Here is a 25,185-nt window from a genome sequence, read left to right as displayed (position 1 = left end):
TCCATCTCCCGAAGGAGGTGGATGCGGGATCGAACAAAGGCACCCCGGGCCCGAAGGTCCTCGAGGGCCCGGAGCTCCTCCTTCTTCTCCCGGCATGCTCCACAGAGGGGTGGATTCTCGGGGCTGGCGGCCAGATGCCTCTCCAGCTCTAAGACCTCCCATTCCAACTGCTCTATCGCCGCACCCCTCCGTCAGCTGGCGCCCCATGTGTAGTCACGGCAGAAGATCCAGGTGCGCACCTTTCCCAGGTCCCACCACCGCTGTGCCAAGGGAAAGGCACGCCGCTGCCCTCGCCAGGCCAGCCAGAACTCCCGGAAGGACGTCACAAAGCCCACATCCTCCAACAGGCTGTTGTTAAAATGCCAATAGGCCGGCCCCGGCCTCTCCACGCAGAGGGAGGCTGTCACGGTGGCTAAATGATAGTCAGAAAATGGGGCCGGCCGGATGCTGGAGGAGTGGGCTCGTGAAAGGTGGAAACGTGATAAATAAATGCGATCCAACCGGGAGTGGTGCAACCGATGGGCCTCCACCCGGACAAAGGTGAACGTGGAAATGTCAGCCGGGTGGTGGTCGCGCCAGATATCCACCAGGGAGTGATGGTCAACTATCTTCCGGAGGATGTCCGCTGTGGCCGGGCACTGCTCGGTCCCCGAGCAGTCCCACTCCTCGAGGGTGGTGTTAAAGCCCCCACCCAGGACCAGGCATTCATGAGGATCCAAGGTGCCGGGGAAGGCGGATGCCTGCTGATAGAATTGCAGCCGCTCCGGGCTCAATGCCAGGGCATAGACATTAATGAGATTGACCATGAGCCCCTTCATTCAGACCCGGAGGTGCAGCAGGTGGCCCGGCACAGCCTCGGTGACCCCCCAGCACTTCGGGCCAACATTCCAGCCGTACGAACTGTGAGATGGCTAAAGTAGACCCTGTCCCCACAATCCAGCCACCAGCTGTCTTCGGCAGCCAGATCATGGGTCTCCTCAGGAAAACCACAGAGTACCCCCCTCCCGAAGGAAGGAGAGCATCTGGGACCTGCGGAGACCCATCCTAGAGCCCCGGGTGTTCAACGTTGCGATGGTGAGAGGTGCCATGAGGAGGGCTGGGGGGGATCCTTGCCAGCAGGGACACTCACGGCTCCCGACGGCCCGTGCAACAGTCCGTGACCTACGCTGTAGGTGAGTAAGGAGTCATGGAAGAGGCGGACCCGCTGGTAGGCCACGGCGCCCTGCTTCCTGGTCCTTTTATCCTCCTCCATGAGGGCCCTCACGGCCTGGAGGATTTGATGAAAGTCCCCCCATCACTGGAGAGCAAGCTGTACCTTGTTGTGGGAGCCACGGACATCTTCTAAAAACTCCCGCAACTCCTCTCGCAGCGCATGGGGGGGTGGGGTTACGGTCTCCTGGTTATTCCCCGACAGGTCCCTTGGTACAGCCCCGTGGCCCACCGAGACGAACAGATATGGTGCGGACCCCTGACGAGGCGCCTGATGGACTGGCGCCATTTGGCCCGCCTCGAACCTCGGGGCAATAGGGGGCAGTGGAGGGAGGATAGCAGCCCCTAGTTGGTAGGGACAGGGAAACACAAAGGCCGCTCCCTGGGGGTCATCTATTGGAAAAGGGAAGGAGACAGCCCCAGGGGCGGCAATAACATCACGGGAGGTGGACGGGATAGGGACAGCATCAGGGTCAGGGGCAGAGGCGAGATTCTGGGCTTCAAAAGCCAAGGAGCTGGATGGTGGCGCCTCCCGATCAGGCTCAAGGGTTAAGGGGGTGGGGAGGGGCTCTCAGCGATGCCGGGTGCAGGCTCTATGGTGGGTTTGGCAGCCACGGCATCAGGAGGTGGACTATCTTCTGTAGGGCCCCTGCCCGGGAAGGAAGTCGATTGCTCCACACCAATGAGGGGTGCCCCTGGTGGCTCGGGTCCTGGCCGCGTGGCACTGGCTGTCACCTGAACAGGCTCGGTGGCTGTCAGCGGGGTGCCATCTGCGGCCGGGTTGATGGAGGAGTCCAGGGGCTCCTTGGAGGTGGGAGCGGAAATAGCGGTTAGGGGAAGGGAGCATGGGAAAAGGGGGCTGGAGTGAGGTCACCCAGATCGAGGCCCGCTGGCATAGGGTTGTCCTCCCCCTGGGTGACCGGGGTCAGACCCAGGGCCTCGGTCTCTTCATATATGGAGGGGAGATCGCCCTCCACCACCCCGGGGTTCTCCCTGCTGGCACTTGACGCGTCGGTCGCCTCGGGGCTTACAGAGGCTTCAGATGGTACCAGGGCAGAAGGGGCTCCCTCGGGGGTCTTGGAGGGGAGGGACCCCCGTGAAGGGGAGATACTGCCTTCCGGTGCTGCCACGTCTTCCCCAGCCAGCACCAGTGGATGGAATGCACCCATGGGCAAGACAGAAGGCTTGGCATCGGTGCCCCCATTCCTGGTCTTCCGGGGGGCCTCTGCATCAGATGGGAAGAGAGGAGCTCAAGCCTTCCGCTTGCCCCGCTTCCCCTGTACTAGGGCCCAGCCCTCCATGGCATCATCCGGGGGCTGGCTAGCAGGCATGTCAGGGGGCAGAGGCGATGGCTCAGAGCCTCGGGGGGGGTAATGGGGGGCAGCATGAGGGAGGGAGGATTCCCCTTGTGGGTGGTCCCTCTGCCATGCCCGGCGGTGTCCCTGCTGCACCCTCCTCCACAGGCCCCGCCAGATTGCAAGAAGCGGGGGCAGGGCTCTCCTTCTCGTCTGGGCATAGTGGGGGAGGTGCCCCTTGGGCCCGAGCGGGAGCAGTGGTGGACTGGGAAGGAGGAGGGGTGGTTTCGGGGGCCGGGCAGCTAGGGGCGCAGGCGATGACGGGGACGGTGCCCTGCCGGGGCTCGGGGGTCCCGGATGCCCCTCCTTGCCGGGCGAAGGGGCAGTCCCTCCGGATGTGCCCCATCGCCTGGCAGAGGTAGCACCGGTCTTCCCCCGTACAGTAATGCACCCAGTAATAAGCCCCCTGATAGGGGACCAGGAAGGACCCTTCGAGCGCCTCTCCGTTATGTGCCACCAGCGGCAGTTGAAGCTGCACTTGCCGACAAAAAGAGAGGACGTGAAGGACGGCGGGGTCTTTGCAGCCCAACGGGAGAGGGCTGATGACAGAGATGGGTTTCCCCAGGATAGAGAGGGTGGGTAATAGGGCAGCATTGGGAAGAAAGGGAACAACGGAGGTCAGGACCAGACAGATGCCCAGGTCCTCTAGCGGCTCCAGGGGGACGAACACCCCCCCCCCACTGCCAGGCCCTTTTCCACCGCCTCCTAGGCAATGGCCTCTGATGCTAAGAAGACCACATTCCCGTACATTTTGGAGGCTGCCACAATGGCCATGGGCCCCATCACCCTCGCCAACGCCCACATGTAGGTCTCCATGTGGGGCGAGGCGGGCAGCAGGAGGCAACGGACACCGTGCTTCCTGGTCAAGGTGGGGAAAGGGCCCTGGCTGCTGGTCATGGTAGCGGAGGCAGTGGCTGGGCGAGATGACGAGGCAGCAGGCAGGGGGGAGCCTGCCACCGCCCGGGCATACGTCCTGGGGCCCGGGGGAGGGGCATTCGCAGAGCTGGTGGAGGGAACTGCGGGGAGGGGTGCCGCGGTCCATGACGAGGCCACGGCTGTGGGGGCAGCCTCTGCCATGGAGGGCCCAGATGTTTTAGCGGGGCCCTTTCCTTTCTTCCTGCCCTGGCCTTTGCGGCCAGCTGGTGGGGGGTTCCTAGAACCTGGGCAGGGGGTGGGCGCAGCAGTGGCAGTAATCACTCTGGTGCCTCCTGCTGCCGGTGCCCCAGCGGGGGCGGTGGCAAGTATTTTGACAATCGTGGCGGGGGGGAGGTTAGGGGTTGAGCGGGGGGGTGGGGGAGAAACAGCTAAATTTGTTAAAGGGGCCTCGCCCTTCTCATTCCCCGCCATTGTGAGCAGGGAGAGACGGGGAGACACCGGAAGGAGGAGGGGGGAGGGGGAAGCAAATTAACCACTCCTCCCTGCTAGGCTGCAGGCGGGGGGAGGGGGAGGGGGAAATGCCAAATGGGTTGGACAGGGAGGGGGGAAATAACAGGAATTGGGGTCCGGTAATAGGGGCAAGCCTGTGGGATAAGCAGTCCGAGGGGGGCGGGGTGTAGCCCCACGCACGTTTGTCCAAAGAGTCTCGTTTGGTCGGCTGTTATGTCCGGTCCAAAAGGCAAAGTTCAAAGCAAACAGCTGGATCCGAAGGCAGGTGGCAGGTTGCCAGCAGGGACGAATGGCGGGGGGCCGTGACAGTTGTAGTAATGGTGGGGGGGGCACCGATGGATCAGGGGGCAGCTTATTGCCACACCCCCTGTGCCGCCACAAATGCAATTAAAACACAGTCAAACTCCCCCCACAAGAGTATAAGTCAAAAAGTTACTCAGTCTTACGGCCCCTCCCACGATGATTTGTATCTTCCCGGGGTGATGTCTCTGAAAATCTTCTTCTCCAACTGTGTTGGCTGTGTTCCAAGGCTTCCGGCAGCCAAGAATGTTATAAAGATAGGGCTGGAATGTCCAAACAAAACAGCAAAACGGCTGGGTCTGGGGGCTTCCACTCCCCCCTCCGGATAGCAAAGTCGGCAATCTCCCCCCGCCCTCCTCCGGGGGTTTCAGCTAAGACAAATAGCTGCGCCTGAAAGCAGACGGGGGGGGTGGTGCTGGCTGCAAAATGGCAGCCTGTCAGCACTGAAAAAAGCAAAAAAAAGTGGCAAAGATCAAACCAAATCAAAAAAGCTTCGGGCCCGTTCGGGGGGGTAAACTAAGGCAGGGTCCAAAAGTAAGAAAAATCCAGGCCAGGGGGCTTTAGGAAAGAAAAGAAAGCAGATAGCTGAGGAGCAAGCTAGGGACGGTCCCGTCCTCCAACAGGGAAGGTGTTTGTTTTTTTTTTTGAAACAGAAAAAAATTTTATTGTGACAATTACAAGAATTACCAAAGAACCAAATCAAAGTATGCAACAAAACAACGCAACCAGAAGGTATAACACAGCAGCTTTCAGGAGGGAGAAGTGTTCAGGCTAGCCTGGGCCCAGAGCAGGGGGGCTTCCTCGACACTCGTGGTCTTCCACCCTCCTGAGTTACCTGGTGGCCTAGAGCGGGGGGGCTTCCTCGACACGCGTGGTCTTCCACCCCCTTGAGTTACCTAGTGCCGCGCCCAGTGTCACCGATTATCCCCCCCCGAGAGTGCCCGGCAAGATGGGCACGGCTGCGGGGTGGGCGGTTTGGGGAGGGGGGGGACACCCACGTATTATAGGACCCCTCCTAGATGACAGTGACGATGGTATCCATAGCGGCAATGGCTGGGGCTGGTGTCTCTCGCTCTTCCCCTCAATCAAAGGGTCAGACGGAGGGAACCGGACGGGGTAACCGAGCAGAGAACACCGGACAGCGCCCACCGCTCTTCGAAGGTGTCAAGGAAGTCGGTGGACGCCGCCCAGAGAAACTCCGCTCAGATACGTGAATGTACTGAGGATCGGAAAAAGGCCCTACAATCGCAGGACGTTTCATGGGCCAACCTCTTCTCTCTGGTTTTATAAATGGCTGTTTTAGCCAAGGCTAGGAGGAGGTTAACCAGGAGATCCCGCGATTTTGTGGTGCCACGGATGGGGAGTGTATAGATAAAGAGGTGGGGAGAAAAATGAAGCCAGAAGCGCAATAGAAGATTTGTGAGGAGCTGAAAAAGGGGCTGCAATCTGGCACACTCTAAATAGACATGCGCCAGGGTTTCCCTCACATTACAAAAAGGGCAAGTATCCAGGATGGAAGTAAACCGTGTCAAAAACACGCCCGTGCTCACAGCTCCGTGAAGGAGCCACCAACTGATGTCCCCGACGGGCCTCGGGACCAAGGTGGAGTACAGGCTGGCCCACCGAGGTTGCTCACCCTCCAAAGGTAGCAGGAGGTCCCGCCACTTTGTGTCGGGGCGGGACACCAGGTTGTGGGCGTGAAGGGTGTGAAGCGTGAGTGTATACAAATATTTCCGTGATGCAAGTTGAAAACTGACCGGCTGCAGTTCATGCAGCCGGCTCGCAGTGAAAGGGTGAGGGGTTTGTCGGGATCGGCAGGGTAGGGGCCCAATGGAAAGGTCCGGTGGGCCTGGGGTAGAGGATGGGCGGGGTACACCCTCACGCAAGGCGCGGTTGACATAAGCCCGAGCAGCGGGGGTCAAGGCGGCCCTCACCTCCCGAAGTACGCGCCGGGGAGTACGGGGGCTGGAGAGCCCCATGCGCCGAGCGAGCGTCAGGGGATCCAGCCAGTCTCTCCGGTCGTAGTCCAGGAGGTCTCCGACCCTCGTGACTTCCGCCAGGACCAACCTCTGGCGCACCGAGCGGGACTCCGCCACCTGCACACGGAGTTGGGGGTTGTGTAGCAGGGGCTCCGTGAGGAGATCTGCTCCCACGGTGGCCGCCACGGACCTGGTCGTGAGAAACAGTTTCCAGGTCCGGAGGAGGTCCTGGTAGAAGACCGGCAGCCCGGAGAGGTCTCGCGGAAAACCTCTCGGACAAAGATAAAAGAGCTGCCGGTCGTATCGGAGCCCGCGGAAGCGGCGCAGGAAGGCGTGCGCCAGTATGCTCCACGTCGAACTACCTGCACTGTAAAGGAGCCTCTGCAGGGCCTGGAGGCGGAAAACGCGGACCTGAGTGTACAGACACTTCAGGCCCTGCCCTCCTTCCTTCAGGGGTAAATGAAGAACTCCGACAGGGGCCCAGTGCGTTCCTGACCAAAAGAACTCTAGAATCAATCTCCGGAGGTGGGACAGGAAACCCGGGGCCGGGGCCAGGGTGTTGAGCCGGTACCAGAGCGTGGACAGGACTAGTTGGTTAAGCACCAGTGCTCTCCCTCGGAGGGAGAGACATCGGAGTAGCCTCGTCCATTTCCGGATCCGCTCTATCACCCCGCCCTCTAAATTTTGCCAGTTCTCCGGCAGGGAAGGGTGCGTGGCGGAAAGGTAAACGCCGAGATAGAGCAGAGGACCCGCGCTCCACCGGATGGTCTGGAGCGCGGGTGGGAGGGAGCTTGCCTGCCGCCAGTCCCCCACCGCCAAGCCAGAGCTCTTGACCCAGTTGACTCGGGCGGAGGAGGCTGCCGAATAGATGGCCTGGCATGCCTCCACTCGCGCCAGGTCGCCCGGGTCCTGGACCACGAGAAGTACGTCATCGGCGTACGCCGACAGGACCAGCCGAAGCTCCGGCTCCCGCAGCACCAACCCCGTCAACCTCCTGCGGAGGAGACAGAGGAAAGGCTCGATCGCAAGAGCGTAAAGCTGGCCCGAGAGGGGGCACCCCTGTCGCACTCCTCGCCCGAAGCTGACTGGTTCGGTCAGGGTCCCGTTGAGCCTAACCAAACACTCCGCGGAGGCATACAGCACCCGGAGAAAACTCACAAACTGAGGTCCGAATCCAAACGCCTGCAGAGTGCTCAGGAGGTACCCATGGTCTACTCTATCGAACGCCTTCTCCTGATCAAGAGACAGGAGGGCGAACGACAGACCGTCTCTCCGCCCGAGTTCCAAAAGGTCTCGGACTAGAAATAGGTTGTCAAAAATGCAGCGACCTGGGACAGTATAGGTCTGGTCTGGGTGGATCACGTCCGCCATCACGGACCCTAGCCGGAGCGAAATTGCTTTCGCTACGATTTTGTAATCCGTGCTAAGGAGTGAGAGGGGACGCCAGTTTCGTAAATCGCGGAGGTCCCCCTTCTTCGGCAGCAAGGCGAGCACCGCTCGCCTGCACGACAGAGGGAGGACCCCGCCCTGCAAGGACTCAGCCCAGACAGTGACTAGGTCTGGGCCGAGGATGTCCCAGAACGCGCGGTAGAACTCCACGGTCAGCCCGTCCATGCCCGGAGATTTATTGGTGGGCATGCGGCGGAGGGCTTCCGAGAACTCGGCCAGGGTGAGAGGCAGCTCCAGCCGGTCTCGGTCGCCTACGCTGACCGTGGGGAGTTCCTCCCAGAGCACCCTGCAAGCGCCAGGATCGGTCGGATCTGGGGAGAAAAGGCTTGTGTAGAAGTCACGGGCCCTCCCACACATCTCCTCCGGATCTGTGAGGGGGGTGCCGTCTTCCGCTAGAAGGCAGGTGACGTGTTTCTTGGCCCCCCTCGTTTTGTCCAGGGCATAGAAGAAGCGGGAGCCGCGGTCCATCTCCCGAAGGAGGCGGATGCGGGACCGGACGAAGGCACCTCGGGCCCGGTGGTCCTTGAGGGCCCAAAGCTCCTCCCGCTTCTCCCGGCACGCTCCTCAGAGGGACGGATCCTTGGGGTCGGCGACCAGGCACCTCTCCAGCTCCAAGACCTCCCGTTTCAACTGCTCTATCGCCGCATTTCTCCGTCGGCTGGTGCCCCGAGTGTAGTCGCGGCAGAAGAGCTTGGCGCGTACCTTCCCTAGATCCCACCATCGCCGCACCGAGGGAAAGGCACGCCACTGCTCTCGCCAGGCCAGCCAAAACTCCCGGAAGGACGTCACAAAGCTCTCGTCCTCCAACAGGCTATTATTAAAGTGCCAATAGGCCGGCCCCGGTCTCTCTGCCTGGAGGGAGACCGTTATAGTAACTAAATGATGGTCGGAAAAAGGGGCCGGCCGAATGGTGGAGGAGTGAGCCTGTGAAAGATGGAAACGGGATAAGTAAATACGGTCCAACCGAGAGTGGTGTGACCGTTGGGCCTCCACCCGGACAAAAGTGAACGTGGAGGTGTCATCTGGGTGATGGTCACGCCAGACGTCCATAGGGAGTGATATTCAACTATTCCCCGGAGGATGTTCGCGGCAGTTGGGTTCAGCTCAGCCCCTGAGCGGTCCTGTTCCTCGAGGGTGGTGTTAAAGTCCCCTCCCAGGACCAGGCACTCGTGCGAATCTAGGGTGCCGAGAAAGTCGGACACCCGCTGGTAAAATTGTGGCCGCTTTGGGCTCATTTGCGGGGCATAGATATTAACAAGGTTGACTACGAGCCCCTCCATACGGACTCGAAGGTGCAGCAGGTGGCCCGGCACGACCTCAGTGACTCCCAGCACCTCGGGCTGTAGGGTGGGGGAGAACAGGGTCGCCACTCCAGCTTGCCAAGTCGCGAAGTGGCTAAAGTAGACCCCGTCCCTCCACTCCAGCCGCCACCTGTCCTCAAAGGTCGGGTCCGTATGGGTCTCCTGCAGGAAAACTACAGAGTACCCCCCTTCCCGAAGGTAAGAGAGCACCTGGGACCTGCGGAGAGCCATCCTACAGCCTCTGGTATTCAAGGTTGCAATAATAAAGGGCATCATGTGGAGGGCTGGGGGGGTGGGGGTTTCTCAGTGGCGGGAGTGTTCGTGGCCCTCGGCGGGTTGCGCAGCAACCCGTGACCCATCTCATAGATGAGTAGATCGCTTTGGAAGTTGCGGGCCCGCTCGTAGGCCGTAGCACCGCGCCTGCCGTGCCCTCTGCCCTCCTTTATAAGGGCCCTTGTGGCCTGAAAAACTTGTTCAAAGTCCCCCCAGAGCTGAAGAGCTAGCTGTACTTTATTGCGGGCACCACGGGTGTGTTCTAAGAACTTCCGTAGTGCATGCCGCAGCTCATGGGGGGATGGGGTTACGGTTCCGGGGGTACTCCCCGGTGGGATTCTTAATACAGCCTCGAGGTCCGCTAAGGCGGGTAGGCAGGGTGCGGACCACCGACGGGGCGTCTGACAGGCTGGGGTTGTTAAATCCATTTCATGCCTTGGGGTGGAAGGGGATGGCGGGGGAAAAATTGCAGCTCCTAATGGGTCGCAACTAAAAAGTGCAGAAACTGCTCCCTGGGGGGAATCTGCGACCCCAGAGGCGGCAGGAGCATTGCAGGAGGGGGTAAACTGGGTGGGGGCAGGGGAGGGGGCAGGGGCAGAGGTAAGGCTCTGAAATTCAGGAGGCAAGCAGCTAAAGGAAGGTGCCTCCTGAGCAGAAACGAGGGTTAAGGGGTAAGGGAGGGGGCTCCCAGTAATGCTAGGCATTGACTCCGCGGTGGTCTTGGCGGCCGTGGCATCAGGTGGTGGACCACCTTCTGCATGGTGCTCGCCCGAGAAGGCAAGCAGGGGGAGGGAGCCTGGGGAAAAAGGGGCTGGGGTGAAATTGCCCATCCCGAGGCCAGCTGGGAGTAGATCATCCTCTCCCTGGGTGACCGGGGTCAAATCTAGGGCCTCAATCTCCGCGTACACGGAGGAGAGGCCAATGCCTGCTACCCCGGGGGCCTCTCCTCTAGGGCCCGCTTCAGCAGTCGCCTCGGGATTCGCGGGGGGTTCAGATGGTATCCGGGCAGAAGGGGCATCCTCAGGGGCCTCGGAGGGGAGGGTCTCCCGTGGAGGGGGGGTCCTGCCCTCCAAAGCCAGTCTGTCTTCCCCTCCCGACACCAGCGGATGGATCTCACTCGCGGTCGCAGCGGAGGGCTCGATGTCAGTGCCTCCCTTCCTGGTCTTCCGGGGGGCTTCCGCGTTGGATGGATGCAGCGGAGCTCGAGCCTTCCGCTTGCTCCGTTTCCCCTGGACTAGGTTCCAGCCCTCCATAGCGTCGTCAGGGGGCTGGTTAGCAGGGGTCGTGTCGGGGGGCGGAGGCGATGGTTCAGGGGTTCGGGGGGGCAACGGTGAGGCAGCATGAGGAGGGGGGGGTTCTCCTTGGGGTGGGCCCTCTCCTATGCCTGATAATATCTTTGTCGCACCCTCCTCCATAGGTTCTGCTGAAATGGAAATGGCAAGGGTGGGACTCCCTTGCTCGCCCGGGCGTAGTAGGGAAGAAGTCTCCGGGGCCCGGGCGGGAGCAGCGATGGATTGAGTAGGAGGAGGGTTGGTTTCAGGTGCTGGGCAGCCAGGGGTGTCGGCAACAACGGGGCCGATATCCTGCCGGGTCTCGGGGGTCTCGGGTGCCCCTCCCCTCCGGGCCAAAGGGCAGTCTCTGCGGACATGCCCGGCCGAGCGGCAGAGGTAGCACCGGGCCTCTCCGGTGGAGTAAAAGACCCGATAGCGGGCTCCCTGGTAGGGGACTAGGAAGGACCCCTCGAGCGCCTCCCCGTCACGCACCCCCGCCGGCGGTAGAAGCTGCACTTGCCGGCGGAACGAAAGGACGTGACGGAGGGTGGGGTCCTTGCAGCCCAAAGGGAGAGGGCTGATGACAGATGTAAGTTTCCCCAGGGCGGAGAGAGCGGGTAACAGGGCAGCATTGGGTAAAAAGGGAGGAACGGAGGTGAGGACGAGGCGAACGCCCAGGTCTTCTAGCGGTTCTAGGGGGACGAAAAACCCCCCCACCGCCAGGCCCCTCTCCACCGCCTCCTGGGCGGCAGCCTCCGTAGCTAAGAAAAAAACGACCTTCCCATACATCTTGGAGGCCGCCACAATAGCCGTGGGTCCTACCACCTTCGCCAACACCTGCACGTATGTCTCCACATGGGGCGAGGCGGGCACCAGGAGGCAACGGACACCATGCTTCCTGGTCAAGGCAGGGAAAGGGCCCCGGCTGCTGGTGATGGTAGCGGAGGCAGTGGGTGGGCGAGATGACAAGGCGGCAGGCAAGGGGGAGCCTGCCACCGCCCGGGCATACGTCCTGGGGCCCGGGGGAGGGGCACTCGCAGAGCTGGTGGAGGGAACTGCGGGGAGGGGCGCCGCGGTCGATGACGAGGCCACGGCTGTGGGGGCAGCCCCTGCCATGGAGGGCCCAGATGTTTTAGCGGGGCCCTTTCCTTTCTGCCCACCCTGGCCTTTGCGGCCAGCTGGCGGGGGGTTCTTAGAACCTGAAGGGGCAGTGGGCGGGGCAGCGGCAGTAATCACTCTGGTGCCTCCTGCTGCCGATGCCCCAGCGGGAGCGGTGGCAAGTATTTTAACAATCGTGGGGGGGGGAGGTTGGGGGTTGGGCGGGGCGGGGTGGGGGAGAAACAACTAAATTTGCTAAAGGGGCCTCGCCATTGTGAGCAGGGAGAGACGGGGAGACACCGGAAGGAGGAAGGGGGAGGGGAAAACGAATTAACCACTCCTCCCTGCTAGGCTGCAGGCGGGAGGGGGGAATACCAAAAGGGTTGGACAGGGAGGGGGGGAAAAACAGAAAGGAATCCTATAATAGGGGCAAGCCGTAAAGTAAGCAATCCGGGGCGGGGGGGGCGTGTAGACCCACGCACGTTTGTCCAAAGAGTCTCGTTTGGTCGGCTGTTATGTCCGGTCCGAAAGGCAAAGTCCAAAGCAAACAGCTGGATCCGAATGCAGGTGGCAGATTGCCAGCAGGGACGAATGACGGGGGGCCGTGACAGTTGTAGTAACGGTGGGGGGAGTGGGGGGGCACCGATAGATCGGAAGGCGGCTCTGTGCCACACTCCCTGTGCCACCACAAACGCAATTAAAACACAGTCAAAAAACCCCCACGAGAATAGAATTCGAAAAATTACTCAGTCTTACGGCCCCTTCCCGATGATTTGTAACTTCCGTAAATTATTTCTCCTGTCTTCTGAAATCTTCTTCTCCGGCCATGTTGGCTGTGTTCCAAGGCTTCCGGCATGCTAAGAATGTTAAAGATAAGAAATAAAGTCCGAGCTGCCAGCAAAACGGCTGGGTCTGGGGGCTTCCACTCCCCCCTCCGGATGGCAAAATCGGCAATCTTCCCCCGCTCCTCCGGGGGTTAGAGCTGAAACAAATAGCTGCGCCCGAAAGCAGGCGGGTGGGGGCGGGTGCTGGCTGCAAGCTGGTAACCGACCAGCACTCAGCAAGAAGCGGCAGAAATCAAACCAAAAAAAAAAAAACCGCAAAAAAGCATCTGGCCCGTTCTGGGGGGAACTATGCAAGGTCCAAAAGTAAGAAAAATCCAGGCCAGGGGGCTTTAGGAAAGAAAAGAAAGCAAATAGCTGAGGAGCAAGCGAGGGACGGTCGCGTCCTCCAACAGGGAAGGTTTTTTGTGTTTTTTTTTTTTTTTTGAAACAGAAAAAAAATTTTATTGTGACAATTACAAAAATTACCAAAGAACCAAATCAAAGTATGCAACAAAACAACGCAAACAGAAGGTATAACACAGCAGCTTTCAGGAGGGAGAAAGTGTTCAGGCTAGCCTGGGTCCAGAGCAGGGGGGCTTCCTCGACACTCGTGGTCTTCCACCCCCTCGAGTTACCCAGTGCCGCGCCCGGTATCACCGATTATCCCCCCCTGAGAGTGCCCGGCAAGATGGGCACGGCTGCGGGGTGGGTGATTTGGGGGTGGGGGGGACACCCACGTATTATAGGACCCCTCCTAGATGACAGTGACGATGGTGTCCACAGCAGCAATGGCTGGGGCTGGTGTCTCTCGCTCTTCCCCTCCATCAAAAGGTCAGACGGAGGGAACCGGACGGGGTCACCGAGCAGAGAGCCCTGGACAGCGCCCACCACTCTTCGAAGGTGTCAAGGGAGTCGGTGGACGCCGCCCAGAGAAACTCCGCTCAGATACGTGAATGTACTGAGGATCGGAAAAAGGCCCTACAATCGCAGGATGTTTCATGGGCCAACCTCTTCTCTCTGGTTTTGTAAATGGCTGTTTTAGCCAAGGCTAGGAGGAGGTTAACCAGGAGATCCCACGATTTTGTGGGGCCACGGATGGGGAGTGTATAGATAAAGAGGTGGGGAGAAAAATGAAGCCAGAAGCGCAATAGAAGATTTGTGAGGAGCCGAAAAAGGGGCTGCAATCTGGCACACTCTAAATAGACATGCGCCAGGGTTTCCCTCACATTACAAAAAGGACAAGTATCCGGGATGGAAGTAAACCGTGTCAAAAACACGCCCGTGCTCACAGCTCCGTGAAGGAGCCGCCAACTGATGTCCCCGACGGGCCTCGGGACCAGGGTGGAGTACAGGCTGGCCCACCGAGGTTGCTCACCCTCCAAAGGTAGCAGGAGGTCCCGCCACTTTGTATCGGGGCGGGACACCAGGGTGTGGGCGTGAAGGGTGTGAAGCGTGAGTGTATACAGATATTTCCGTGATGCAAGTTGAAAACTGACCGGCTGCAGTTCATGCAGCCGTCTCGCTGTGAAAGGGTGAGGGGTTTGTCGGGATCGGCAGGGTAGGGGCCCAATGGAAAGGTCCGGTGGGCCTGGGGTAGAGGATGGGCGGGGTACACCCTCACGCAAGGCGCGGTTGACATAAGCCCGAGCAGCGGGGGTCAAGGCGGCCCTCACCTCCCGAAGTACACGCCGGGGAGTACGGGGGCTGGAGAGCCCCATGCGCCGAGCGAGCGTCAGGGGATCCAGCCAGTCTCTCCGGTCGCAGTCCAGGAGGTCTCCGACCCTCGTGACTTCCGCCAGGACCAACCTCTGGCGCACCGAGCGGGACTCTGCCACCTGCACACGGAGTTGGGGGTTGTGTAGCAGGGGCTCCGTGAGGAGATCTGCTCCCACGGTGGCCGCCACGGACCTGGTCGTGAGAAACAGTTTCCAGGTCCGGAGGAGGTCCTGGTAGAAGACCGGCAGCCCGGAGAGGTCTCGCGGAAAACCTCTCGGACAAAGATAAAAGAGCTGCCAGTCGTATCGGAGCCCGCGGAAGCGGCGCAGGAAGGCGTGCGCCAGTATGCTCCACGTCGAACTACCTGCACTGTAAAGGAGCCTCTGCAGGGCCTGGAGGCGGAAAACGCGGACCTGAGTGTACAGACACTTCAGGCCCTGCCCTCCTTCCTTCAGGGGTAAATGAAGAACTCCAACAGGGGCCCAGTGCAATCCTGACCAAAAGAACTCTAGAATCAATCTCCGGAGGTGGGACAGGAAACCCGGCGCCGGGGCTAGGGTGTTGAGCCGGTACCAGAGCGTGGACAGGACTAGTTGGTTAAGCACCAGTGCTCTCCCCCGAAGGGAGAGACATCGGAGTAGCCACGTCCATTTCCTGATCCGCTCAATCACTCCGCCTTCCAAATTTTGCCAGTTCTCCGGCGGAGAAGGGTGCGTGGCAGAAAGGTAAACGCCGAGATAGAGCAGAGGGCCGGCACTCCACCGGATGGCCTGAAGCGCGGGTGGGAGGGAGCTTACCTGCCGCCAGCCCCCCACTGCCAAGCCAGAGCTCTTGACCCAGTTGACTCGGGCGGAGGAGGCTGCCGAATAGATGGCCTGGCATGCCTCCACTCGCGCCAAGTCGCCCGGGTCCTGGACCACAAGGAGCACGTCATCGGCGTACGCCGACAGGACCAGCCGCAGCTCCGGCTCCCGCAGCACCAACCCCGTCAACCTCCTGCGGAGGAGACAGAGGAAAGGCTCGATCGCCAGAGCGTACAGCTGGCCTGAGAGGGGGCACCCCTGCCGCACCCCTCGCCCGAAGCTGACCGGTTCGGTCAGGGTCCAGTTGAGCCTAACCAAACACTCCGCGGAGGCGTACAGCACCCGGAGAAAACTCGCAAACTGAGGTCCGAATCCAAACGCCCGCAGGGTGCTCAGGAGGTACCCATGATCTACTCTATCGAACGCCTTCTCCTGATCGAGAGACAGGAGGGCGAACGACAGACCGTCTCTCCGCCCGAGTTCCAAAAGGTCTCGGACTAGAAAGAGGTTGTCAAAAATGCTGCGACCCGGGACAGTATAGGTCTGGTCTGGGTGGATCACGTCCGCCATCACGGACCCTAGCCGGAGCGAAATTGCTTTCGCTACGATTTTGTAATCCGTGCTAAGGAGTGAGAGGGGACGCCAGTTTCGTAAGTCGCGGAGGTCCCCCTTCTTTGGCAGCAAGGCGAGCACCGCTCGCCTGCACGACAGAGGGAGGACCCCGCCCTGCAAAGACTCAGCCCAGACGGTGACTAGGTCTGGGCCGAGGATGTCCCAGAACGCGCGGTAAAACTCCACGGTCAGCCCGTCCATGCCCGGAGATTTATTGGTGGGCATGCGGCGGAGGGCTTCCGAGAACTCGGCCAGGGTGAGAGGCAGCTCCAGCCGGTCTCGGTCGCCTACGCTGACCGTGGGGAGTTCCTCCCAGAGCACCTCGCAAGCGTCAGGATCGGTCGGATCCGGGGAGAAAAGGCTTGTGTAGAAGTCGCGGGCCCTCCCACACATCTCCTCCGGATCTGTGAGGGGGGTGCCGTCTTCCGCTAGAAGGCAGGTGACGTGTTTCTTGGCCCCCCTCGTTTTCTCCAGGGCATAGAAGAAGCGGGAGCCGCGGTCCATCTCCCGAAGGAGGCGGATGCGGGACCGGACGAAGGCACCTCGGGCCCGGTAGTCCTCGAGGGCCCGAAGCTCCTCCCGCTTCTCCCGGCACGCTCCGCAGAGGGACGGATCCTTGGGGTCAGCGGCCAGGCGCCTCTCCAGCTCCAAGACCTCCCGTTCCAACTGCTCTATCGCCGCATTTCTCCGCCGGCTGGTGCCCCGAGTGTAGTCGCGGCAGAAGAGCTTGGCGCGTACCTTCCCTAAATCCCACCAGCGCCGCACCGAGGGAAAGGCACGCCACTGCTCTCGCCAGGCCAGCCAAACCTCCCGGAAGGACGTCACAAAGTTCTCGTCCTCCAACAGGCTATTATTAAAGTGCCAATAGGCCGGCCCCGGTCTCTCTGCCCGGAGGGAGACTGTTATAGTAACTAAATGATGGTCGGAAAAAGGGGCCGGCCGAATGGTGGAGGAGTGAGCCTGTGAAAGGTGGAAACGGGATAAATAAATACGGTCCAACCGAGAGTGGTGTGACCGATGGGCCTCCACCCGGACAAAAGTAAACGTGGAGGTGTCATCTGGGTGATGGTCACGCCAGACATCCACTAGGGAGCGATACTCAACTATTCCCCGGAGGATGTTCGCAGCAGTTGGGCTCGGCTCGGCCCCTGAGCGGTCCTGTTCCTCGAGGGTGGTGTTGAAGTCCCCTCCCAGGACCAGGCACTCGTGCGAATCTAGGGTGCCGAGAAAGTCGGACACCCGCTGGTAAAATTGTGGCCGCTTTGGGCTCATTTGCGGGGCATAGATATTAACAAGGTTGACCACGAGCCCCTCCATACGGACTCGAAGGTGCAGCAGGTGGCCCGGCACGACCTCAGTGACCCCTAGCACCTCGGGCTGTAGGGTGGGGGAGAACAGGGTCGCCACTCCAGCTTGCCAAGTCGCGAAGTGGCTAAAGTAGACCCCGTCCCCCCACTCCAGCCGCCACCTGTCCTCAAAGGTCGGGTCCGTATGGGTCTCCTGCAGGAAAACTACAGAGTACCCCCCTTCCCGAAGGTAAGAGAGCACCTGGGACCTGCGGAGAGCCATCCTACAGCCCCTGGTATTCAAGGTTGCAATAATAAAGGGCATCATGCGGAGGGCTGGGGGGGTGGGGGTTTCTCAGTGGCGGGAGTGTTCGTGGCCCTCGGCGGGTTGCGCAGCAACCCGTGACCCATCTCATAGATGAGTAGATCGCTTTGGAAGCTGCGGGCCCGCTCGTAGGCCGTAGCACCGCGCCTGCCGTGCCCTCTGCCCTCCTTTATAAGGGCCCTTGTGGCCTGAAAAACTTGTTCAAAGTCCCCCCAGAGCTGAAGAGCTAGCTGTACTTTATTGCGGGCACCACGGGTGTGTTCTAAGAACTTCCGTAGTGCATGCCGCAGCTCATGGGGGGATGGGGTTACGGTTCCCGGGGTACTCCCCGGTGGGATTCTTAATACAGCCGCGAGGTCCACTAAGGCGGGTAGGCAAGGTGCGGACCACCGACGGGGCGTCTGACAGGCTGGGGTTGTTAAATCCATTTCATGCCTTGGGGTGGAAGGGGATGGCGGGGGAAAAATTCCAGCTCCTAATGGGTCGCAACTAAAAAGTGCAGAAACTGCTCCCTGGGGGAAATCTGCAACCCCAGGGGCGGCAGGAGCATTGCAGGAGGGGGTAAACTGGGTGGGGGCAGGGGAGGGGGCAGGGGCAGAGGTAAGGCTCTGAAATTCAGGAGGCAAGCAGCTAAAGGAAGGTGCCTCCTGAGCAGAAACGAGGGTTAAGGGGTAAGGGAGGGGGCTCCCAGTAATGCTAGGCATTGACTCCGTGGTGGTCTTGGCGGCCGTGGCATCAGGTGGTAGACCATCTTCTGCATGATGCTCGCCCGGGAAGGCAAGCAGGGGGAGGGAGCCTGGGGAAAAAGGGGCTGGGGTGAAATTGCCCATCCCGAGGCCAGCTGGGAGTAGATCATCCTCTCCCTGGGTGACCGGGGTCAAATCTAGGGCCTCAATCTCCGCGTACATGGAGGAGAGGCCAATGCCTGCTACCCCGGGGGCCTCTCCTCTAGGGCCCGCTTCAGCAGTCGCCTCGGGATTCACGGGGGGTTCAGATGGTATCCGGGCAGAAGGGGCATCCTCAGGGGCCTCGGAGGGGAGGGTCTCCCGTGGAGGGGGGGTCCTGCCCTCCAAAGCCAGTCTGTCTTCCCCTCCCGACACCAGCGGATGGATCTCACTCGCGGTCGCAGCGGAGGGCTCGATGTCAGTGCCTCCCTTCCTGGTCTTCCGGGGGGCTTCCGCGTTGGATGGATGCAGCGGAGCTCGAGCCTTCCGCTTGCTCCGTTTCCCCTGGACTAGGTTCCAGCCCTCCATAGCGTCGTCAGGGGGCTGGTTAGCAGGGGTCGTGTCGGGGGGCGGAGGCGATGGTTCAGGGGTTCGGGGGGGTAGCGGTGAGGCAGCATGAGGAGGGGGAGGGGGTTCTCCTTGGGGTGGGCCCTCTCCTATGCCCGATAATATCTTTGTCACACCCTCCTCCATAGGCTCTGCTGAAGTGGCAATAGCAAGGGTGGGACTCCCTTGCTCGCCTGGGCATAGTAGGGAAGAAGTCTCCGGGGCCCGGGCGGGAGCAGCGATGGATTGAGTAGGAGGAGGGTTGATTTCAGGTGCCGGGCAGCCAGGGGTGTCGGCAACAACGGGGCCGATATCCTGCCGGGTCTCGGGGGTCTCGGGTGCCCCTCCCCTCTGGGCCAAAGGGCAGTCTCTGCGGACATGCCCGGCCGAGCGGCAGAGGTAGCACCGGGCCTCTCCGGTGGAGTAAAAGACCCGATAGCGGGCTCCCTGGTAGGGGACTAGGAAGGACCCCTCGAGCGCCTCCCCGTCACGCACCCCCGCCGGCGGTAGAAGCTGCACTTGCCGGCGGAAAGAAAGGACGTGACGGAGGGTGGGGTCCTTGCAGCCCAAAGGGAGAGGGCTGATGACAGATGTAAGTTTCCCCAGGGCGGAGAGAGCGGGTAACAGGGCAGCATTGGGTAAAAAGGGAGGAACGGAGGTGAGGACGAGGCGAACGCCCAGGTCTTCTAGCGGCTCTAGGGAGACGAACACCCCCACCACCACCAGGCCCCTCTCCACCGCCTCTTGGGCGGCAGCCTCCGTAGCTAAGAAAAAAACGACCTTCCCATACATCTTGGAGGCCGCCACAATAGCCGTGGGGCCTTCCACCTTCGCCAACGCCTGCACGTATGTCTCCACGTGGGGTGAGGTGGGCACCAGGAGGCAACGGACACCGTGCCTCCTGGTCAAGGTGGAAAAAGGGCCCCGGCTGCTGGTGATGGTAGCGGAGGCAGTGGGTGGGCGAGATGACGAGGCGGCAGGCAAGGGGGAACCTGCCACCGCCCGGGCATACGTCCTGGGGCCCGGGGGAGGGGCACTCGCAGAGCTGGTGGAGGGAACCGCGGGGAGGGGCGTCGCGGTCGATGACGAGGCTACGGCTGTGGGGGCAGCCCCTGCCATGGAGGGCCCAGATGTTTTAGCGGGGCCCTTTCCTTTCGGCCCGCCCTGGTTTTTGCGGCCAGCTGGCAGGGGGTGCTTAGAACCTGAGGGGGCAGGGGGCGTAGCAGCAGCAGTAAGCACTCCGGTACTTCCTGCTGCCGGTGCCCCAGCGGGGGCGGTGGCAAGTATTTTGACAATTGTGGTGGGGGGGGGGAGGTTGGGGGTTGGGCGGGGGGGGGTGGGGGAAAAACAACTAAATTTGCCAAAGGGGCCTCGCCCCTCCCATTCCCTGCCATCGTGAGCAGGGAGAGACGGGGAGACAACCGGAAGGAGAAGGGGGGGAGAGGGGGAGGTGAGTTAACCACTCCTCCCTACTAGGCTACAGGCGGGGGAAAGGAGGAAAAATACCAAATGGGGTGGACAAGGAGGGGGGGGGGGAATTCAATAATAGGGGCAGGCTGTAAAATAAGCAGTCCGAAAGGGGGGGGGGCGGTATAAACCCACGCACGTTTGTCCAAAGAGTCTCGTTTGGTCAGCTGTTATGTCCGGTCCGAAAGGCAAAGTCCAAAGCAAACAGCCGGATCCGAAGGCAGATGGCAGATTGCCAGCAGGGACGAAGCAGCGGGGGCCGTGACAGTTGTAGTAGTGGGGGGGGGGGGTGAGGGGGGCACCGATGGATCAGGGGGCAGCTTGTTGCCACACCCCCTGTGCCGCCACAAACGCGATTAAAACACAGTCAAACTCCCCCCCACGAGAGTAGAATTCGAAAAATTAGTCAATCGTACGGCCCCCTTCACGGTGATTGATAGCTTCGTAAATTATTTCTCCTGTCTTCTGAAATCCTTCTTCTCCGGCCATGTTGGCTGTGTTCCAAGGCTTCCGGCATGCGAAGAATGTTGTAGAGATAGTCCGAGCTGCCAGCAAAGCGGCTGGGTCTGGGGGCTTCCACTCTCCCCTCTGGATAGCAAAATCAGCAATCTTCCCCCCCTCCTCCGGGGGTCTCAGCAAAAACAAATAGCTGCGCCCGAAAGCAGGCGAGGGGGGCGAGTGGTGCCGGCTGTAAGATGGCAGCCTGTCAGCACTCAGACAAAAGCAAAAAGCGGCAGAAAATCAAACCAAAACAAAAGAAAAACACAAAAAGCATCCGGCCCGTTCGGGGGTAAACTAAGGCAGGGTCCAAAAGTAAGAAAAATCCAGGCCAGGGGGCTTTAGGAAAGAATAGAAAGCAGATAGTTAAGGAGCGAGCTAGGAAACGGTCCCGTCCTCCAACAGGGAAGGTTCCAGAACAATTAGGAACCTTCTGGAAACAATTAAGACAGACAGGCTGATTAGAACACCTGCAGCCAATCAAGAAGCTGCTAGAATCAATTAAGGCAGGCTAATCAGAGCACCTGGGTTTAAGAAGGAGCTCACTTCAGTTTGTGGCATGTGTGAGGAGCTGGGAGCAAGAGGTGCTAGGAGCTGAGAACGCGCACTGTTGGAGGACTGAGGAGTACAAGCATTATCAGACACCAGGACGAAGGTCCTATGGTGAGAATAAAGAAGGTGTTGGGAAGAGGCCATGGGGAAGTAGCCCAGGGAGTTATGGCTGTCGCACAGCTGTTCCAGGAGGCACTCTAGACAGCTGCAATTCACAGGGCCCTGGGCTGGAACACAGAGTAGAGGGTGGGCCCGAATTCCTCCCAACTCCTGGTCAGACACAGGAGGAGTTGACCTGGATTGTGGGTTCATGAAAATGGCCAAACTGAGGGCTGTCGTGAATCTCTGAGGTGAGCAAATCCGTCAATAAGCACAAGACCCACCAAGGTAGAGGAGGAACTTTGTCACGTGTGGTGTATATATATATATATATATATATATATATATCCTTGCTAACAGCAGCAGCTTCTGGAGTCAGGGAAGGAATGTTGATCACTTGCTCCCTGGGCTACTTCCCCATGGCCTCTTCCCAACACCTTCTTTATTCTCACCATAGGACCTTCCTCCTGGTATCTGATAATGCTTGTACTCCTCAGTCCTCCAACAGTCCTCATTCTCACTCTCAGCTCCTAGCACCTCTTGCTTCCAGCTCCTCACACACGCCACAAACTGAAGTGAGCTCCTTCTTAAACCCAGGTGCCCTGATCAACATTCCTCATCTCCTTGCTAACAGCAGCAGCTTCTGGAGTCAGGGAAGGAATGTTGATCACAGCCACAGATATGTTTAAGTTTTACTGTGGCCCGAACATCATCAATCACTTCTTCTCTGACCTCTCTCTCCTTCTCAAGCTCTTGTGCTCCGACACCACCCTCAATGAGCTCCTGCTCTACACCTATGACAGTTCCGTGGAAGTCATCTCTGTCATTTTTATCCTCATCTCCTACATTTTCATTGTCATCTCTGTCCTGAGGATCCGCTCCGCGGCAGCCAGACGCAAAACCTTCTCCACCTGTGCCTCCCACCTGACGTCTGTCATCATCTATGAGGGGACTTTGCAGTTCATCTACTCCCGCCCCAGCTCCTGGTATTCACCCAATTCAGACAAATACTTCTGTGTTCTACACCATAATGATCCCCATGCTGAACCCCCGATCTACAGTCGGAGGAACAAGGATGTGAAAAATGCTCTGAGAACAGCCATAAACACCAGAGTCCTTGCTCAGTGAATTTCTTGGTTAACCTGGTAAAGAATAATAAGTGAGGAAGTGCAGCACAAGAAGGGGGGAGGGATAGGTCAGTGGTTTGAGCATTTGCCTGCTAAACCCAGGGTTGTGAGTTTAATCCTTGGGGGGAGCCATTTAGGGATCTGGGGCAAAAATTGGGGATTGGTCCTGCTTTGAGCAGGGGGTTGGACTAGATGACCTCCTGAGGTCCCTTCCAACTCTGATATTCTATGATTCTAAGGGGACTAGCTAAGCGAATGAGATATAATGTCCTATAGCAATAGACATAACTGATGTAAGGGATAATGGGACATGCAGGTGTTTTGTTTTTGGGTACTGAATTTGGCCTGATGTGTATTTATTTAAAGATTTAGGGTCACAGAATCACAGATTCTTTTGGGGTGGAAAGGAATCATTTAATCCATCTCTCCCTGACTCATGGAGAGCAGATGGTTTACTGGACAGGGACTCAACAGAGCTAGGTTCATTCTTCTTCTCGGCCACAAACTGAACAAGTCACTTAAACTGCCCTGTAGGTCAGTACACCCTTTACAGTGCTATCAAGTCAAAGAAGTCTCTCTGCTCCCTCTGGTGTTTTGTAGTCTGCTCTGCAGAATTAAAGCAATGAGTTAATTGCTGAGCAATGGGGGCGGGGGATCAAGAGTAAGGATTTTAAGGAAGACAGTTTTGGGGAAAGGAAATGGCTCAAGGTTTTGAGGCTGACACATGGTGCCTTTCCCCTTTACATCACCAGTTCCAATCCAGGGAGGAGGGGATTTCAAAGCAGGACATACCTTGGAAAGCAGGATTTTCTAATCCAGCTCAAGGTTAGTGAGCCTAGACAGATGTTGGGTCTTGCAATGGGATACAATTGTCTTCAGCTCTAGGTCACAGATCTTTTTTTCACATTTTTAAATGTTCAGTGGATGGAACCAACATTCTATGTACGCAAACAGCACCACAGGCAAAGCCAATGACATTATCTCAGCATCAGGGCAGGTGCTGAGATCCATTTTAACTGCCTGCACCTCTTTCCAGAGCTTTTTCATTCCTCTAGAAAGTGGGAGAGAACATAAGAAAGATGAGTGTTTATTTGCATGTAGCTCTATTATAAAATATTATGGCTGTTCCCCAGAGGATTGAAAGAAGGAAATGAAACAAGTTATGGCAATAAATAAATGTGTGGCAACATACCATTTGTGGTGGATTTGAATAAATTAATAAAGAAGGATGTTGGGAAGGAAATGGTGTTCATCTGGCTTATGCAAACCTTTCACTGCATGTAGGCAACAGTCCTCTGTCCTCAGAAAAATTGAAAACTCATAGAAATTACAGAGAGAAATTCTTTCTGCATATTGATCCTGTAAAGGGAAGTGGTTGATGAAATACATGTTTCTGTGCCCTAATGAAGAAGTTGGCAGAAAGTCTAGATGTCACTGTGGTCATTAGAGACAGAAGTATTGACTGGTATTTTTGAGTTTCCTAGTGCCTCTCAGATCTGCCGCTGGCTTGTTGGATGACCTTGGGCAAGTCACTTTGGCTCTCTGTGCCTTGGTTTCCCCATCTGTAAAATAGGGATAATACTATTTGCCTCCTTTGTAAAGCATTTTGAGCTCTATGGATAAAAAGTGTTATATATGAGCTAGGTATTTATTTTATTCCATTCTTAATAAATAATAATAAAGTTTAAAAAAAATAAAGATGCAAAATGGCCTCTGTCTTGATTCGTTGTATTGCCCTGGAACATATAACACAAGACAGACACTTTGAACTCTTGGTTTCTTAAAGTGAGGCACCTAAATCCATATTTAGGCATCAATGTGAAAATGGCCTGGCTTCCATAGATATGAGTACTGTTGTGATAATTGAGTCTACAAATTTACCCTAACTGAAAACTCAACTGTAAAAAGTGAGTAAAAGTTCATAAAAAGTCACAATAACCTGTAACAGGGACCGACAACCTTTGGCACGTGGCCCATCAGGAAAATCTGCTGGCAGGCCAGGATGGTTTGTTTTCTTGCAGCGTCTGCAGGTTCAGCCGATCACAGCTATCAATGGCCACGGTTTGCTGTTCCACGCCAATGTGGGCCGCAGGAAGCGGCACAGGCTGAGGGATGTGCTGGCCTCCACTTCCCGCAACCCTCATTACGGGACCGCAACCCTGGAACAGCGAACCGTGGCCAGTGGAATCTGCGATCAGCTGAACCTGCAGACGCTGCAAGAAAACAAACCATCCCGGCCTGCCAGCAGATTTTCCTGATGGGCCACGTGCCAAAGGTTCCCGGTCCCTGACCCATAACAACAAATGTTGATGGGGAAAGATGCAAAACGGAGACAGAAAGGGTATGTCTTGGTGAGCTGACTTTTAAGCCTGGGCAATGGATACACTTGAGAGCCCAAGTTCCAGCCCGAACAACAGTGTCAAAGCCATGTCTACCCAGCTAATTTTAGCATGCTCATGCAAGCCCTGCTCACACAAATCTGTTGACCTGGGCTGGGACACTTGCTCCCAAATGCAGTGTAGACATATTAAAGACTGAATTAGTCTAAATGAAAAGGCCTGCTTGATATAATTCAAGGACTATTTTAAGATCATGCCTGTAAAAAAAAGAAGTGTAGGACCATAAATCAATGAACCAAAATTGGTGTGATGAAAATTAGGTGTCATTGATGGACAAAACAATGAGAGAATGGTCTATTCTGCCCATAATCCCCTTTGAAGTCCTCAGAAAGAGACTTTGGGCAGAGGCAAAGAAAAGGGGAACACTGGCTGGCTGAAAGACAAGAGAGGGGAAGGAGTGAGCTACACCATCATGGTTGCAACCACAACCATTTTCTTCATCCTAATCCTAAAAGACGTCTTAAACAGATTAGGTCACCAATTTGTACAGGTGAACACAGACCCAAACCTTTGGATCTTAAGAACAACGAAAAATCAATCAGGTTCTTAAAAGAAGAATTTTAACTAAAGAAAAGGTAAAAGAAT

At 58.0% G+C, this 25,185-nt stretch overlaps 1 protein-coding gene across 1 annotated transcript in view; it reads left to right on the top strand.

The window, feature by feature from the left end:
• The window catches only part of LOC102930464 (olfactory receptor 5I1), a 51,662-nt gene extending 29,460 nt beyond the window's left edge, over positions 1 to 22,202 (top strand). The window contains 3 exon segments of the mRNA XM_043548449.1: positions 21,754 to 22,081; positions 22,083 to 22,123; positions 22,126 to 22,202. Of these exon segments, the coding sequence (XP_043404384.1) occupies positions 21,754 to 22,081; positions 22,083 to 22,123; positions 22,126 to 22,202 (446 nt within the window).
• Positions 22,203 to 25,185: the final 2,983 nt, after the last annotated feature.

This window comes from Chelonia mydas, chromosome 6 (genome assembly GCF_015237465.2).
Source record: "Chelonia mydas isolate rCheMyd1 chromosome 6, rCheMyd1.pri.v2, whole genome shotgun sequence".
Taxonomy (NCBI): domain Eukaryota; kingdom Metazoa; phylum Chordata; order Testudines; family Cheloniidae; genus Chelonia; species Chelonia mydas.
Note: the sequence above shows the minus strand (reverse complement) of the source record. Positions and strands in the feature narration are given on the sequence as shown.